At 42.3% G+C, this 17,292-nt stretch overlaps 1 protein-coding gene across 1 annotated transcript in view; it reads left to right on the forward strand.

The window, feature by feature from the left end:
* wdfy1 (WD repeat and FYVE domain containing 1) overlaps positions 1–15,286 on the forward strand; it is a 91,417-nt gene extending 76,131 nt beyond the window's left edge. Inside the window, exons 11-12 of the mRNA XM_072474523.1 lie at positions 7,653–7,761; positions 12,901–15,286. Of these exons, the coding sequence (XP_072330624.1) occupies positions 7,653–7,761; positions 12,901–12,960 (169 nt within the window). The 3' untranslated portion in view covers positions 12,961–15,286. The remainder of the gene's footprint in view (positions 1–7,652; positions 7,762–12,900) is intronic.
* Positions 15,287–17,292: the final 2,006 nt, after the last annotated feature.

Genomic DNA, 17,292 nt, shown 5'->3' on the forward strand with positions numbered 1-17,292 from the left:
TAAATAATTTTTTGAATAAAATCCAAGGAGCAATGATGCTGGAGGCTAGCTTGTAAATCATTAACCAAGATAGTAGAGTTGTGTATATTACTGTACACCTCTAGAATTTATTCTTAAATGTAAAACTTAAAATGTTGGTAATTTTTACACTGGTAATGCTTGAAATTCCGTTGTGGAAATTAATTTCTTACCAGGATCTGTTAGCCATTATTGGAAAGTAGGATTTCCCCCTTATCATCAATCCAGGAGATCAGCTTTGATTCAATGTATCGTGTTGGAGGGCATGCCAGGAGCAGCACCAGGCATACCTACAATGAGGTGTAAATCTGGTGAAGCTGCAAACCAGGATGATAACATATGCCAAAAGATGAAATCAGCATGCAATAGAAAAATGGAAAATAGGAGCAGGAGTAAGTAATTTTACCCTTCGAGCCTGCTCCACCAATCAATATGATCATGGCCGATCTTTCATCTCCACGCCATACACCTGCACTCTCCCCATACCCTTTGACGACTTTAGAGTCTAAAAAATTATCTATTTTCTTGTCAAATATATTCAGTGACTTGGCCTCCACAGCCTTCTGTAATAGAGAATTTCACAAATTCACTACCCTCCTGAGTGAAGAGGTTTCTCCTCATCTCAGTCCTAAATGGCCTACCCTGTATCCGGAGACTATGACCCCTTGTTCTAGATCCCTCACCCAGTGGAAACAACATCCCAGCACCCAGTCTGAACAGCCCTGTCAGAATTTTGTAGGTTTCAAATATATCGTCTCTCATTCTTCTAAACTCCAGTGAATACAAGCCCAGTCAACTCAATCTCTCCTCCAGCAAGGTGAACATTCGCTGCACTCCTCCGGTAAGTATATCCTTTCTTGGATACGGGGACAAAAACTGCACTCCATACTCCAGAATTTGTCTCACCAAGGCCCTGTAGAGCAGCAGTAAGACACCCTTGCTCCTGGCTCAAGTCCTCTTACAATGAAGGCTAACATGCCTTCCTAACTATTTGCTGTATCTGCATGCTTGCTTTCAGTGACTGGTGCACAAGGACATGCCATACATGGCACAAAGGAAGTTGTTTGTGGTGGTTGCAGATCAATCCTCTCAACTTCAGGAATTTCTGCAGGAGTTCCTCAGGGTAGTGTCCCAGGCTCAACCATCTTCAGATGATTCATCAATGACCTCCCTTCCATCAGAAGTGGGGATGTTTGTGGATGACTGCACAATGTTCAGCACTTTTTGTGGCTCCTTAGATAATGAAGCAGTCCATGTCCAAATGCAGCAAGACCTGGACAATATCTAGACTTGGGTGGACCAGTGACAAGTTACATTCGTGCCACACAAGTGCCAGGCAATGGCCATCCTATGAGAGGATCTAACCACTGCCCCTTGACGTTCAAAGGCATTTCCATTGCTGAATCCCCCACTGTTAACATGCTGGGGGTTACTATTGATCAGAGACTGAACTGGACTAGCCGCATCAATACTGTGGCTACCAGGGCAGGTCAAAGGCTAGGAATCCTACAACGAGTGACTCCTCCTCTCTCTTTCTCTTCCCCCCCCCCCCCCCAAGCCTGTCCACCATCTATAAGGCACTAGTAAAGAGTGTAATGGAAGACTCTCCACTTGCCTGGATGAGTGCAGCTCCAACAACACTCAAAGCTCGATACCATCCAGGACAAATTAGCCCGCTTGATTGCTCTCCCTTCCACAAACATTCAAACCCTCCACCACTGATGAACAGTGACAGCATATGTACCACCTACAAAATGCACTGCAATAATTCACCAAGGTTTCTTAGGCAACACCTTCCAAACCCACAACCACTACCATCTAGAAGGACAAGAGCAGCAGATACCTGGGAACCCCACCACCTGGAGATTCCCCTCCAAGTCACTCAGCATCCTGACCATCCTTCACTGTCGCTGGGGCAACATTGCTGGAATTCCCTCCCTAACAGCTCAGTGGGTGTACCTACACCTTGAACTGCAAATTGCAGCGGTTCAAGAAGGCAACTCACCACCATCTTCTAAAGGGCAACTAGGCATTGGCAATAAATGCTGGCCAAACCAGCAGTGCCCATATCCCGTAAATGAATTTTAAAAAGGTCCTTTTGTAGCTCAACGTCTCCCAGTTTATCACCATTTAAATAATACTTTGCCATTCTGTTTCTCTATCCAAAGTAGATAACTTCACATTTATCTATACTATACTACATGTATTTGCCCACTCCTCAACTTGTCTAGATCGCCTTGAAGCCTCTTAACATCCTCCTCGCCTTTCACATTTCCACTAAGTTTTATGTTAGCAGCAAACCTGGAAATATTACATTTGGTTCCTCATTCAAATCATTGACAGACAAGCTAATCAATCCCATAATCAACAGATCAGATTTAAGCTTTGCAGTCTGGCCACATCCAGTCATGAATGGTGGTGGACAATTAAACAACTAACTGCAGGAAGAGGCTCCATGAATATCCCATCCTCAATGATGGGACAGCTAGAGCATCAGTTCAAAATATAAGGCTGAGGCATTTGCAAGACTCTTCAGCCAGAAGTGCCGAATGAATTATCCATCTCTGCTTCCCCCAGAGGTCCTCAGCATCACAGATGCCAGTCTTCAGCCAATTCATTTCACTCCACGTGATATCAAGAAAACACTGAATGCACTGGATACTGCAAAGGCTATGAGGCCTAACCACATTCTGGCAATAAATACTTGTGCTTCAGAACTAGCTGCACCTCCAACCAAGCTGTTCCAGTACAGCTCCAACACTGGCACTTACCCGACAATGTGGAAAACCGCCACTGTATATCCTGTTCACAAAAAGCAGGACAACTCCAACCCTACCAATTATTGCTCCATTGGCTACACTCTATCATCAGCCAAGTGATGGAAGGGATCGTTGACAGTGATATCAAGTCGCTTACTTAGCAATAACTTAATCACTGATGCTCAGTTTATGTTCCGCCAGGGTTACTCAGCTCCTGGTCACATTATAGCCTTAGTCCAAACACTCTCCGAGGTGAGAGTGACTGCCCTTGATATCAAGACTGCCTTTGACCAAGTATGGCATCAAGCAAAACTGGAGCTAATGGGAATTGTGGGGCAAAAACCTCTTTACATTGGAGTTGTACCAGATGGTTGTGGCTGTTGGAGGTCAAGCATCTCAGTTCCAGGATGTCACTGCAGGAGTTTCTCAGAGTAATGTCCTAGACTTCACCTTCAGTTGCTTCATCAGTGACATGCCTTCCATACGAGGTCAAAAGTGGGGATGTTCTCTGATGATTGTGCAATGTTCAGTATCATTCTCAATGACTCTGATACTGAAGCAGTCCATGCGTGTCTATTTGCAGAAAGACCTGACATAACTCAGGCATGTTATAGAATACGTTTTGCTTGCCTGGCTGTGTGCAGCTCCAACAAGACAGAGGCTCGATACAAAGCAGCCCATTTGATTGGCACCCCATCCAACATCTTCTCCACCACAGGCGCACGGTGGCAGCAGTGTGTACCGCCTACAAGATGCACTGCAGCAAATCATCAAGGTTCCTTCGACAGCACCTTCCAAATCTGACCTCTACAAGAGCAGCAGACACATGGGAACACCACCACCTGCAAGTTCCCCTCCAAGCCATACACCGTCCTGACTAGGAGCAATATCACTGTCACTAGATCAATATCCTGTAACTCCATCCCTAACAGCACTGCACACCACATGGACTGCAGTGGTTCAAGAACGTGGCTCACCACCACCATCTTGAGGGCAATTAGGGATGGTGGGTATACATGCTGACCTAGCCAGCGACCCGTATGTCCCATGAAAGAATAAAGAAAGGAGTAGGCTGTTCCACATTCAATTAGTTCATAGCTGATCTGTATCATCACTATATTTATCATAGAATCATAGAATTTACAGTGCAGAATGAGGCCACTGAAAGAGCACCCTCAAGCCGACACCTCCACCCTATCCCCGTAACCCAGTAATTCCACCGAACCTTTTGGACACGAAGGGGCAATTCGGCATGGCAAATCCACCTAACCTGCACATCTTTGGACTGTGGAAGTAAAATGGCGCACCCAGAGGAAACCCACACAGACACGGGGAGAAACAGCAAACTCCATTCTGAGAAGTCACATGTGTCCGGAATTGAACCTGGGTCCCTGTAGCTGTGAGGCAGCAGTGCTAACCACTGCGCCATCATGCCGCCCATAACCAAGAAATGATATCCCCCGTGCAAACACTAGAGGGAGCCCCAACCACCTTACTTGTCTTGGTTCCATATCCCTTAATAAATTCATCCAAACATATTCTGACAACCTAAGATTTTAAAAATTTTAATTGTCTTGGGAGACAGAGTTCTAGACTTCCACTGCCCTTTGCCTTTTGCTTCACCCCAAATGGTTTAGTTATACTTTTATGATGACATCCCTTTATTCTGGACTCTCCCACCAGTGGAAATAGTTTCACTCTTTCTGCTCCCAGAAATGTGTTCAAATGATAATGCCTTCGCTATGTGAACCAATATGTACCTGTCCTTTGTTTTTAAGGTTTGTTTTTCCAAATTAAGGAGCAATTTAGCATAGCTATTCACCTACACTGCGTATCTTAGGGTTGTGAGGGTGAGGCCCACGCAGACACTGGGAGAATGTGCAAACTCCACATGATCAGTGACCTGCACTGTGAGGCAGCATTGCTAACCACCGTGCCACCCAAATGTATTCCTGGAGCAAACTCCATTGAGTTGAGTGCAGTATGGGTGACACTTGGAGTCAGAGGTTTACAGCATGAAAACAGGCCCTTCGGCCCAACCTGTCCATGCCGTCCAGTTTTTAACCACAAAGCTAGTCCCAATTGCCTGCATTTGGCCCATATCCCTCTATACCCATCTTTCCCATGTAACCGTCCAAATGCTTTTAAAAGACAAAACTGTACCTCCCTCTACTACTGCCTCTGGCAGCTCGTTCCAAACACTCACCACCCTCTGAGTGAAAAAAATGCCTCTCTGGACCCTTTTGTATCTCTCCCCTCTCACCTTAAATCAATGCCGCCTGGACGGCAGATGGGAGGCAGCCGCGCGTTGGAGGGCTCCCGTTCGGAACGGCATTGTCGGGGGTTAACGCCCGGTCCTAGGGCCAGCGAAGGCAGTAAAAGTCGGGAGACAGCACAGAGAAGGGAAATGTTGAAGACCAGCAAAAAAACGGCTGTGAAAAAAGCAGTTGAAAGTCCGTCGGGGAGTGGAAAGGTCACCACGGGGTCAGTAAAGACAATGGAGGCTGGAGCACCAGGAGAGGCCACATTGCTTACGGCTGAAGAAATAACTAAGGTGATGGCCGTGGAATTCGAAAGGCAGTTTACAAAACATATGGAGGCAATGAGGAAGGAGATGGGGTTGTTTTGAAAGTGCTGGTGGAGGAGGCGATTACCCCGGTGAGGACGGCGGTGGCGAGCGCAGTGGCGGAAGTGGAAGAGATATTACTGCAGCACAATGGTCAACTTACCTCGATGGGGAAGGAGATGCGGAAGGTGATAGAGATCAACAAGGACCTGCGAGGCAAAATGGAAGACCTGGAAAACAGATCCAGGTGACAGAATTTGAGGATTGTGGGGCTGCGCGAAGGAGTGGAAGGACCGAGGCCGACCGAGTATTTTGCCACTATGTTGGCGAAACTATTGGGCGAGGGGGAGGATCCCTCCCGATTATGAGCTGGATCGGGCACATCGGCCGTGGAGGCCTGTACCAAAGAGCCGCCAAGAGTAGTGACTCTGTGCTTCCGTAGGTACAGTGTAAAGGAGAAGGTCCTGTGCTGGGCTAAGCAGAAGCGGGTGGTGCAGTGGGCTGGAGCTGGTATACGCATATATCAGGACTTTACGGTGGAGCTGGCGAGGAGGCGGGCTGCCTTCAACCAGGTGACGAGGACACTGTACGTTAGCAGTGTGCAGTGCGGCATTGTATATCCAGCGAAGCTGAGGGTGACTTACAAGTTCAAGGACTTTTATTTTGGGACGGCGGAAGCAGCGGAGGAGTTTGCGAAGGCAGAAGGACTGTGGCAGAATTGAGAAATGGTCATGTACCGATGTAGCCTCATGACTGTATTTTTTCTCTTTTGTTTCTCTGCGTGCTGGTGTATGGGCTATAGGAGCCAACATTGTATATATTTGGACAAGGGAAGAAATGGGACTTTCAGTCGGGATGAGGGTTCTTTGGGGTGTGGGGTGTAGGCGGGGTTTGTGTGCTAAAGGGAACTTCTGGGTTTTTCCTGGGGCCGGGCAAGGGGGAAAGAGACCCGGGCGGGGGCCTAAGCCGGCCAGTGAACGGGGGTGAGGTGGGGGGAGGGGCTGCGGCCATCGGAACCGAGGTTTGGGGGGGGGGGTTTACAACTCTTCGGTGTCATTTACGGTACTCTTTCGGGGGTTGGATGGCATTGAGTGTCATCGTGGGGGGGGTGCGGAATCTATAGGTTAATGGTGGCCATGGGCGATTCCGGACTCCTTTCTCTTTTTCGCCTTTGTTTTTTTTCCCACCGTGGGACGGTTTGTTTTATTTGATGCATATATTGACAGTTGGGTGGGGCGGTGGGTGGATGGAATCGTTGTTGATGTTAAGGGTATTGACTTTGTATTTGTTACCGTTTGCTGCCTGTTGGTGGGGTGCAAATTTTGAAGGAAAATATGAAAATGGAGAATAAAAACATTTTATTTAAAAAAAACTATGCCGCCTAGTTTTAGACTCCTCTACCATTGGGAAACGATGTTGACTATCTACCTTACCTATGCCTCTCATTATTTTATAAGTTCATAAGATATAGGAGCAGAATTAGGCCATTTGGACCATCAAATCTGCTCTTGCCATTCTATCATGGCTGATATGTCCCTCATCTGCTACCTACGATGTTACAGACCAAGAGCTGTATTGTGAATAAGCCAGAATTGCGAAATCAGCCAGAGACCTCGATAATATCACCCCTAAGCCTCCTACGCTCCAGGGAAACAAGTCCCAGTCTATCCAGCCTCTCCTTATAACTCAAACCGTCAAGTCCCTGTAGCATCCTAGTAAATCTTTTCTGCACCCTTTCTAGTTTAATAATATCCTTTCTGTAATAGGGTGACCAGAACTGTACACAGTATTCCAAGTGTGGCCTTACTAATGTTTTGGACAACTTCAGCAAGACATCCCAACTCCTGTATTCCATGTTCTGACCAATGAAACCAAGCATGCCGAATGCCTTCTTCACCACTCTGTCCACCTGTGACTCCACTTTCAAGGAACTATGAACCTGTGCTCCTAGATCTCTTTCTTCTATAACTCTATCCAAAACCCTACCATTAACTGAGTAGGTCCTGCCCTGATTCGATCTACCAAAATGCATCACCTCACATTTATCTAAATTAAACTCCATCTGCCATTCATCGGCCCACTGGCCCAATTGATCAAGATCCCATTGCAATCCTAGATAAGCTTCTTCACTGTTAATTTGCCCATTGGTCAGGTAAATTAATTTGCCATTTAGAGGGGCATTTAAGGTAAATAATTCAAGTGTTATTTATTGTTTGCAAATAACAAGTGGAAATTTGTTCCCATGCAAGAATATTTTGTCAACTGACTCTTTCATTGCTGACACTTTATCACAATACTTAATATTACAGTCGAACTTCTTTGGCAACATTTCATGAAGGCAAACATAATATTGCAGGCATGAATCTGGATAACACAAGAGGACTGATGGTAACCTGTGGAAGCGATCGCATTGTGAAGGTATATTTTTATTTTATTTAAGAACTTTTTTAACAGTCAATTAGAAAGCTGTTACTGTGTTGGTATTGTGATTAATTCTATGTTTAAATTAACGTTTGTTAGCTGGAAAAATACCTTTTGGTCCGTGTTCTCACTCCTGTGGTTAATAGTCTTCCCTTATAGTCTTACAAATTGTAAATTGGGATTCTCACACGGGAGTCCTAACAATGCTCATTTAAAATTTGTTGTTTCCTGAAATGTGCTGCCAGCAAGCATCACTGCTCACTGGGTGGGTGCATGCTGTCACAATCTTGTCTGAATAATTAACGGTCAATTAGATTGACTGTCATGTAAATATACTGTTCACGGCCTGTATCCCTAAGTGTTATATGGTTGTATGGCGGAGTCCTATTTCAGGATTTCTTGGCCATTTTCTCACAATGTATTCACAAACTTATTTTCAAAAAGTACTTAGCCAGAATTAGTTTAAAAAGCTAATTGATCAGTTTGTTTCCTCAAAATTTAGAAACAATAAGCGATTCATTTGCCTGTCTCGGAAATTGGTGATTTCACACAGATGCTGCTGGTGGGACCTTGGTCCTGGGCACTCAGGGAAAAGAATGTCTGTTTTAGGATTTTCTTTTGGAGTTATGAAAGAGATGGAAAGTAGGGAGATGCAAGTGAAAAACAACCCAGTCAAAAGACCCAAGGTTAATTTTGATGCTTCCTGGCAACTGAATAAGTTGAATTCAATGTTTATTATGTTGGATTTTTAACATGTTGGAACTGGATTCCATAATTCAGCATATATTTTGTCCATGAAAATTAACATCTGCGGCATAAAAAATTTGATAGTTGAACTTGACATGGCCTAAACTGAAACTATGCCCAGTATCTCATCAGTGGAATTAATGGAGAAATGCTAACGTATACAAGATTACACAGTTGTAAACAGTCGAGTAACAATCTCCATTTATGCCATTGGTGTTTTATCTGCTAAAATAGCATAACTGGCTTTAGCGAATTCTGAAGAATGCAATGGTTTCTGGTATGCCAGAAATTGCATGAGTCCCAGTGTTCTCCATTTCAGAATGGCAAACATTGGCCAGTGGCTCGAGTTTTCGTAACCTGTGCAACAAGATTATTTGTATGGCACCGATTGTGTGTGCACATGGCAGAGAGAGCGCACACATTCTACATTGTACATTACATGCAAAGTAAGTTGCTGACAAGAATATTGTATTCAGTGTCCTGCGTGAAGATGTGAAACATGCAGAAAAAATGTACCAGACTTTGATGTAGCAAGGCATATAATATGCCATTATTTAGACTTACTCCTGTACCCATCAGCTCAAAAGAAATAATTGCTCTCTAAGGTTGTAGAAGTGACTCTTGATGAGGGCAAAGCAAGAGAAGCAGTATCTTGGACTCGGGTTAAGCAGGCAACCAACCAGCTTTAGGATTGGGAAATTAAAAAAGAAAAGACTGAGGAGGAGATTGAATTTAAGGGTTTGAATTCAATGTCAAATCAGGTACAGAAAGAAAGGTTGGATTAAGAGAGAAAACAGAGATAAGAGGAAAATGTTTTTTTTGAAGACGTTAAAATTTCCTGAAACCATTCATAACCTGAAGGAGTGGAACTCCACTCTTGTAACAGTTAGCTTATGATTGTCAGTAATTAACTGAATCACATCAGCTTCTCACTTTTCTTTTTTGAGTGCATGGGTGAAGTCTCTCCATGGCTGACTCTTTAAATGTTTTGGGTGGCCACTCATGCATGGTAAGTTAAAGGGCCGATTTGTGCACAGCCATGCAGGAAACTTGCTTCTGCTCCTTTTTAATATCTACTGTGCAAATACAGCAATTTTGTGACGTACAATGCATGTCAATGGTGAGTATGACTACAAAATGACATTTTGGTGAATCAAATGACAGGGCACAGCGGTGCAACTCGGTCAGTAATCTCCTGAATATTCACATTTAACTGTCCATCTGCCCCTCTCCTGAAGCTGCTGTACCATTTCCACATAAATAACAGTAAGTGGCATTAGCCTCACAGGCTATTTGACAGAAAGTTCTGGTCCAGTTTTTCTCCTTTCAAAAAATGTGCTCCTTTCAAAAATGTGCTGTCGCTGAGTTTGTCACAAGAAATTACATATTCTGTGCTGTGATGAACGTAGGAATTGTTATATATTATATTTTGTTGCCGTACTGTGGTCATGAATTCACCTGGAGTCAGCAGCAGACAGTATTCAAAGGACATCAATTGGTATGCATCTCTCCCAGCAGGGGCTGGTTTAGCTCACTGGGCTAAATCGCTGGCTTTTAAAGCAGACCAAGGCAGGCCAACAGCACAGTTCAATTCCCGTACCAGCCTCCCCGAACAGGCGCCGGAATGTGGTGACTAGGGGCTTTTCACAGTAACTTCATTTAAGCCTACTTGTGAAAATAAGCAATTTTCATTTTCATTTTTCATTTTCTGTAACTGGTTTATAACAGCAATTTAGATAATAATCAAGTGTGAATACCTTATGGAGGAGAAATAGATTATAGACAATTGGGGAAAGTATAATTGGCCAGATCCTGAGCAGCCAGGAGGGGCAGTTCTGAGCTAGTAGTCTCAAAGTGGACTGACCAATTTCCAAGCCTGAAGGCCAAGTTTACAGCAAACAGGCTTCTCTGTCTTGGAGCCAAGGCAGTGCAGAAAACCTTTTGTAACAGAAGTTTTAAAAAATCTTCGCTGGACCAGGAAAAAGACGGTTCCCAGATTTTACTACCATCCCTGCATTGTGTGGTAACTACAGCTGATTATTCAATTTGGATGCTGATGGGGAACAGGATCTTGCAGACATCCTCGATATATCTTATAACAAGGGGTACATTCTATAGAAACCGCATGTATTTTGTAATTCATACATCTTAATTGCTTGAGGGTAGAGTTTGTGTGTATTTGACTTTTCTTTTTGATAATTATTACACAATGACTGGGCTATTTATTCTCACTGGGATTTCACTTGTCTCCTCCCATCAAAACAAAAAACAACAATACACCCCCACCAACTGGTGTTCCAAGTTGGAATAATATCATAAATAACATCATGACAAATGTTATTAAATACTCTGGGTTCAAATGTCTGCTAAAGCTATGATTAAGGGGTTGTAAATTGATTTCAACCAATGACTTGTTTACATATAGATGGGTAACGGAGGTTCCCTCGCTGTAGGTAATTTATGAGAGATTGTATTTAGTCCTATCTAAGCAGGTCATGGGACATCTTTGTGCTAGGAGTCTGAGAATACCTTATGCTTTGGGTGCAGATGATGTAATTAATTGGAGGAGCTAGGTCTGTCTGTAGTTTGCAGTTTACCATAGGATTTTAGGCTGATTTTCAGGTTCTTCCTGAAAGGGTCTCTTTCCAAAGGTCTGCACAGAGAAGCAGGTAACTGTGATTGTTAACTTCATTTATAGGTACATTTGAACTGTATTGGGTTTGCTTAATTGAAATATACAGTGTCAAGTGTAGATAGTGAGTTAAAGTTTTATTTTTATTTTATTTAAGAACTTTTTTAACAGTCAATTAGAAAGCTGTTACTGTGTTGGTATTGTGATTAATTCTATGTTTAAATTAACGTTTGTTTTACTGGAAAAATACCTTTTGTTCCGTGTTCTCACTCCTGTGGTTAATAGTCTTCCCTTATAGTCTTACAAATTGTAAATTGTGATTCTCACACGGGAGTCCTAACAATGCTCATTTAAAATTTGTTGTTTCCTGAAATGTGCTGCCAGCAAGCATCACTGCTCACTGGGTGGGTGCATGCTGTCACAATCTTGTCTGAATAATTAACGGTCAATTAGATTGACTGTCATGTAAATATACTGTTCACGGCCTGTATCCCTAAGTGTTATATGGTTGTATGGCGGAGTCCTATTTCAGGATTTCTTGGCCATTTTCTCACAATGTATTCACAAACTTATTTTCAAAAAGTACTTAGCCAGAATTAGTTTAAAAAGCTAATTAATCAGTTTGTTTCCTCAAAATTTAGAAACAATAAGCGATTCATTTGCCTGTCTCGGAAATTGGTGATTTCACACAGATGCTGCTGGTGGGACCTTGGTCCTGGGCACTCAGGGAAAAGAATGTCTGTTTTAGGATTTTCTTTTGGAGTTATGAAAGAGATGGAAAGTAGGGAGATGCAAGTGAAAAACAACCCAGTCAAAAGACCCAAGGTTAATTTTGATGCTTCCTGGCAACTGAATAAGTTGAATTCAATGTTTATTATGTTGGATTTTTAACATGTTGGAACTGGATTCCATAATTCAGCATATATTTTGTCCATGAAAATTAACATCTGCGGCATAAAAAATTTGATAGTTGAACTTGACATGGCCTAAGCTGAAACTATGCCCAGTATCTCATCAGTGGAATTAATGGAGAAATGCTAACGTATACAAGATTACACAGTTGTAAACAGTCGAGTAACAATCTCCATTTATGCCATTGGTGTTTTATCTGCTAAAATAGCATAACTGGCTTTAGCGAATTCTGAAGAATGCAATGGTTTCTGGTATGCCAGAAATTGCATGAGTCCCAGTGTTCTCCATTTCAGAATGGCAAACATTGGCCAGTGGCTCGAGTTTTCGTAACCTGTGCAACAAGATTATTTGTATGGCACCGATTGTGTGTGCACATGGCAGAGAGAGCACACCATGTAAAGGCTCCTGGGGATTGAATTATCTGAGCCTCTAGGGACGAGCAGGCCCTGGCACAAGAGTTCGGAACGGAACAAGGCAGTTGGTACCTGCTGGCAGGTACAGATTCTGACGCACTCTGTCTTCTCTCGGAGGCTCCAATTATTTGTCCCCCAAGCAGATATTTCCACCTAAGTTAGTGGAAGGCATCCACTACCTGGGAAATTCCTGCTGCTATTTTGCCATTTTAAATTGGAGAAGTGATCTTGCTGTAAGAGCCAGGAATATGAAATAAATACTATGTAAGGGAATGAAAAAAGGGTTGTAAACGCTAGCTGGCTACTCATAAAGTGAACATTGGCAACTATAATATCCTAACCTATTTCTGTGGATATTTAGTATATGTATTTAGTGTATGTAAAAATTGCCTCTTTGTTATAACATTGCCTTATGTTTTGCTTTCTCTGCAGATCTGGGACATGACGCCAGTTGTTGGCTGCAGTCTGGCAACAGGTTTTTCTTCCCGTTGACCTCCAACCTCCTAGAGCACTGCACCTTTCACCTACACTGCTCAGAACCAGTCCCGCCTACATGTTACCGTGGAGACAGTGCTATTAAAGTTGAGCAGAGATTCACGTGATAAGCTTCGATTTTGCCCAAAGGACTGAATAAATATTCACTGAATAAATACAGTGTGTGCCTGAATCTATAAGCACAGCAAAAACTCTGCAAAAGATATAAAAACTACCTTTTCTGAATAAAATTGTAAAATAGCACCAATATTACATATACTCTATATTTGTTCTATATTTATTCTGTGCACAACCTAACATGATTTAATTAATGTCTTTAATGAAGAAAAACTGCGCAAGATAATTTTTAGATACAAAAAAAGTGTGATTTTTTTTTTTTTTTTTTTTTTTTTTTTTTTTTTTTTCTTCCCCTGGTCGGAATGCAATTTAGATATTGTAGATTATAGTGATTCCTGGTCTGTTTACAGTACGATGGCATTCGGTGTTTGTTTTAGTTGTACACTGCAAATTCCTGTCGTATACAGTTTGTGACCAGGTTTGGATAAACAGGGGCACTTTATGGGGAACGCGAGCTACATTTTTTAAATGGCACAGCAAATATTTGGGTTTACAAACAAAACAAAAACCTATTCCCATTAATCAATTTACTTATTTTTCCAATGGTGATGAGCCAGAAGCATGTTTTCCTTTCATTGCCTACATAACTGAGTATGCTTCCTTTTGCAGTGGAACATATAATCTGATACAGAGGGATTAAAGAATTTTGGGGTTTTATCATATTCTTTTGAATGTGCCGCATAGCCATGTTCTTCAGCAGTAGCATGACTATTTTGAGGACTCGTTGCAATTTTGCAAAAAAACATTTGATATGAAGAAATCTCCACTCACTGTGGGTATATTAGATTTACAAACTCTGTTTAGTTAACACTAGGATTGCAGAAGTAGTGAGCATTCATTTCACGCAGGTTACAATTCCAGTAAAAGCATATGATTTTTACCTCAAATGGTACAATTAGGATTTTGATCGTAACACCTGTCAATTACTGCTTTATGATTTCAGATGTTTGTTATAGTTATCCTAGTTAATTCCTAGGCTGAGTAGAGCTGAATCATGTGATCCAATTCTGCATTGAACAATTTACAATAATGGAAGAATAGTGGAAAATACACAGCCTTGAGAATAATCAATGTATAATTTTAAAGTGTGAATCATGCACAGCAAACGTTGCACTACATTATGTTATGTGTTTCTAAGGACCTTCAATCCATTTTCTTTCCCCTCTTTTTTAAAAAAAGTTCAGTCAAATTTGTTTGCCCGAAGAATTTTCATCAGTTTAATTTCAGGGCAGCTCGAAGGAGATGTTGACCTAAGAATGTTGGCTTCTATTGAATTCGCACCCCAATGGTAGGAGATATGATCAGTGCCATAAAGCAAACCACTTTAAAAATACTTAAGTGCACCTATAAATCACTCGAGTAACTAAATAGCAACATGGGACTATTTAAATTTGCCTATTTGTCCAAAGTGACATTTACTGTTGTATTTCAATTGTTTAACATTCCCCATCATTTTGCATAGATGGAGTGTACAGATGGTATTGTTTTGATCAATTGGTTTGACTTTTATTTTCAATTGGGCACTATACCAAGAGTTTTAAAATACCCTTTTTTTAAGTGTTTCCTTTCAAATGATGTGTTGGGCAATGGTATGTTGGGCGATGGAAGAAAAATTGAAAATACCTGTTTTGTTCAATATTAAAATGAGGAGCAAGTTGATTTGTCTGCCAGAATTTCATTTTTGTATTTGCCAATGGGTGTACTCGTACTTTGGTGTCAACTAAACACATTGGGTCCAGATAATTTTCCTTTCTCTCAAAACTCAAAAGTTCTACTTTGCAGAACAACCTAATTCTTGAAATCTTTCCATCTGCCACATCATATCATGTACCATGCTGAAAATCAGTCTTGTCTGAAACTTGGAAAATGTATCTTTTGGAAAGAATTGAAAAATATGGAAAGCATTGTTGAAAGCTGAGTGCAGATGACATTGACAAACAGGCTTTTACTGTTGAAAGAACGCCTATCACAAGTCTGTTTTTCAACAGTATATTTGAATATTTGCTGTAAAGACTTCCCTGTAGGTCTTCATATAAATAGTATAGAATAGTAGCATTGTTTAATGGGCTTGGTATTTCACACACAAATCAGCAATTTCTTTATGCTGATGCTGCTGAATTTCAGGCTAGTTTCTGTTCTGTTTATATATCTGTACTATACATCAAAATTGTAACTTGCTGCCATAAAATAAACTAGCTTCATAAAACATGAATTTCTTGTGTATGTTGTTCTCGTGGAATGAATGTCATAGATATCACTCTGATTTTAGGCTGAACATTTGATTGAATGTTCAAGCACAGAGTAATGCAACTATACAACTCCTGTGAGGTCTTTCCATTACCCCTCAATGTAGCTTCCTAGCGTATGAAGCTTTTAATTTTTAAAAAAAAAAAGAGCTTTTTAAATCTTTTCTCAAATTTTACCACATTCCAGAGCTTTTCATTGTTGTAAAATTAGTACATAACGTTGCCTCCGTGTTTCTTCTTAAGTGGATAATTGAAGTTGACAGTGACTGACTGCTTACCCAAAAGCACAGTTCGAGATAAGCATTCATTTTTGCACAGCCTCAATAATCGGTTGACAGTGACTGACTACTTATCCATAAGCACAGTTAGAGGTATGCATTCATTTCTGCACAACCTCAATTTAAAATGATAAGTTTCAGCAAACATTTAACACGCTATCCTTTTGACATTTTTGGTCCAGAATTTGCACTCAGTGGTGAAGTAATAGCACTCACCTCTGAAAACTACCAACTGAGATCGAATGATTGGTGACAAAATCAATGTTGGTGTTTGGTGTCAATCAAGGGGACCACTTAGCATCCGATAATATTGATGTCATGGAGCGGGATAAAGCTGCGAATCACATTGTGTATTCTCACTGCAAGCCAGGAAGTAAAATCCCTACCTTTTAGAGAGCAAAATAAATTTGAGGCCTGCATATTAAAAGCTGGAACATTCACTCCCTCCACCACTTTTGCACTGTATCAGCACTGCGTACCATCTACACAACGCATTGCAGGAATTCAACAAGGCAGCACCTTCCAAACCAATGATCACTGCCATCTAGAAGGACCAGGGCAGCAGATACCTGGGAACACTACCACCTGGAAGTTCCTCTCCAAGTCACTCACCATCCTGACTTGGAAATATATTGCTGTTCCTTCCTTCACTGTCGCTGGGTCAAAAAATAACACACTGGGTGTACCTATACCACATGGAACTGCATAAGACAAGGCAGCTCACCACCACCTTCTCAAAGGCAATTATGGATGGGCAAAAAATTCTTGCCTAGCCAGTGAAGCCCAAATCCTGCAACAATGAATGGGGGGGGAAAAAAATCAATTTTTTAAAATTGTTAAAACTTTGGAATTTCGCATAATAGAAAGCTTTTACATTACATTACACAAGTATGAATTAGATTTCCAGGGCCAGCGAGTTCTTCAGTAGTCACTATGATTTGGTACACTGTTTACAAACCCAGTTACACCATGTAAGGTGTCCCGTTTTTGGCGTGTATAGTGGGGTGTTTCTTGACACCTGCAGCGCTGAGAATGACCCTGCTATTTAACAGTTCTTTGAGGTGTTTTGGGCCTCTGCGGGGAACGCCCTGCTGAGGCTGCACTTACCTCATTTCCTGCACAGGAAGAGATCAGGGTGCCATTTTAAAATGCTGCCTCGATCTCTTGACCCCCACCTCCCCGCCCCGTCGGACACTCCGGAACTCCCCACTGCCCCAACTTGCCTCTTGGGGGAGGGGGGGTCGTCCTCGAGCCTTCTCATCCCAGCTCTTCCAGACAGGGCACCTGGGCCTGATTCCTGGCTGTGCCCCTGCTAGTGGCACCCTGGTAGTACTCAGGAGGCACTGCCAGGGTGCATAGGTGGAAGCGCCAATGTGCTAGGCTGCAGTGCCAAGGTGACCGGTTGCCAATCGGAGTGCCAGGGTATCACGCTGCCCAGAGCCTGACCAACCAGGCACTCCAATGGCTTTGAAGACCTCACCCCCCCCCCCTCCCCCAGGTGCCATTAAGCCTGGTCCACATTTGTGTGAACCAGTGCTGAACGGTGCCATGGTGAGGTTTCCCAGGTGGGACCGTTAGTTCCTGGGCCTCGGGAGAATCCGATGTGGACATATTTCAATGAACCTAATGACTATTTTAAATATGTTAACCTGGATCTCGCGGAGGGAGGGCGAGATCCAGATTGTGAC

The sequence above is a fragment of the Scyliorhinus torazame genome, chromosome 14, assembly GCF_047496885.1.
Source record: "Scyliorhinus torazame isolate Kashiwa2021f chromosome 14, sScyTor2.1, whole genome shotgun sequence".
NCBI classification, from domain to species: domain Eukaryota; kingdom Metazoa; phylum Chordata; class Chondrichthyes; order Carcharhiniformes; family Scyliorhinidae; genus Scyliorhinus; species Scyliorhinus torazame.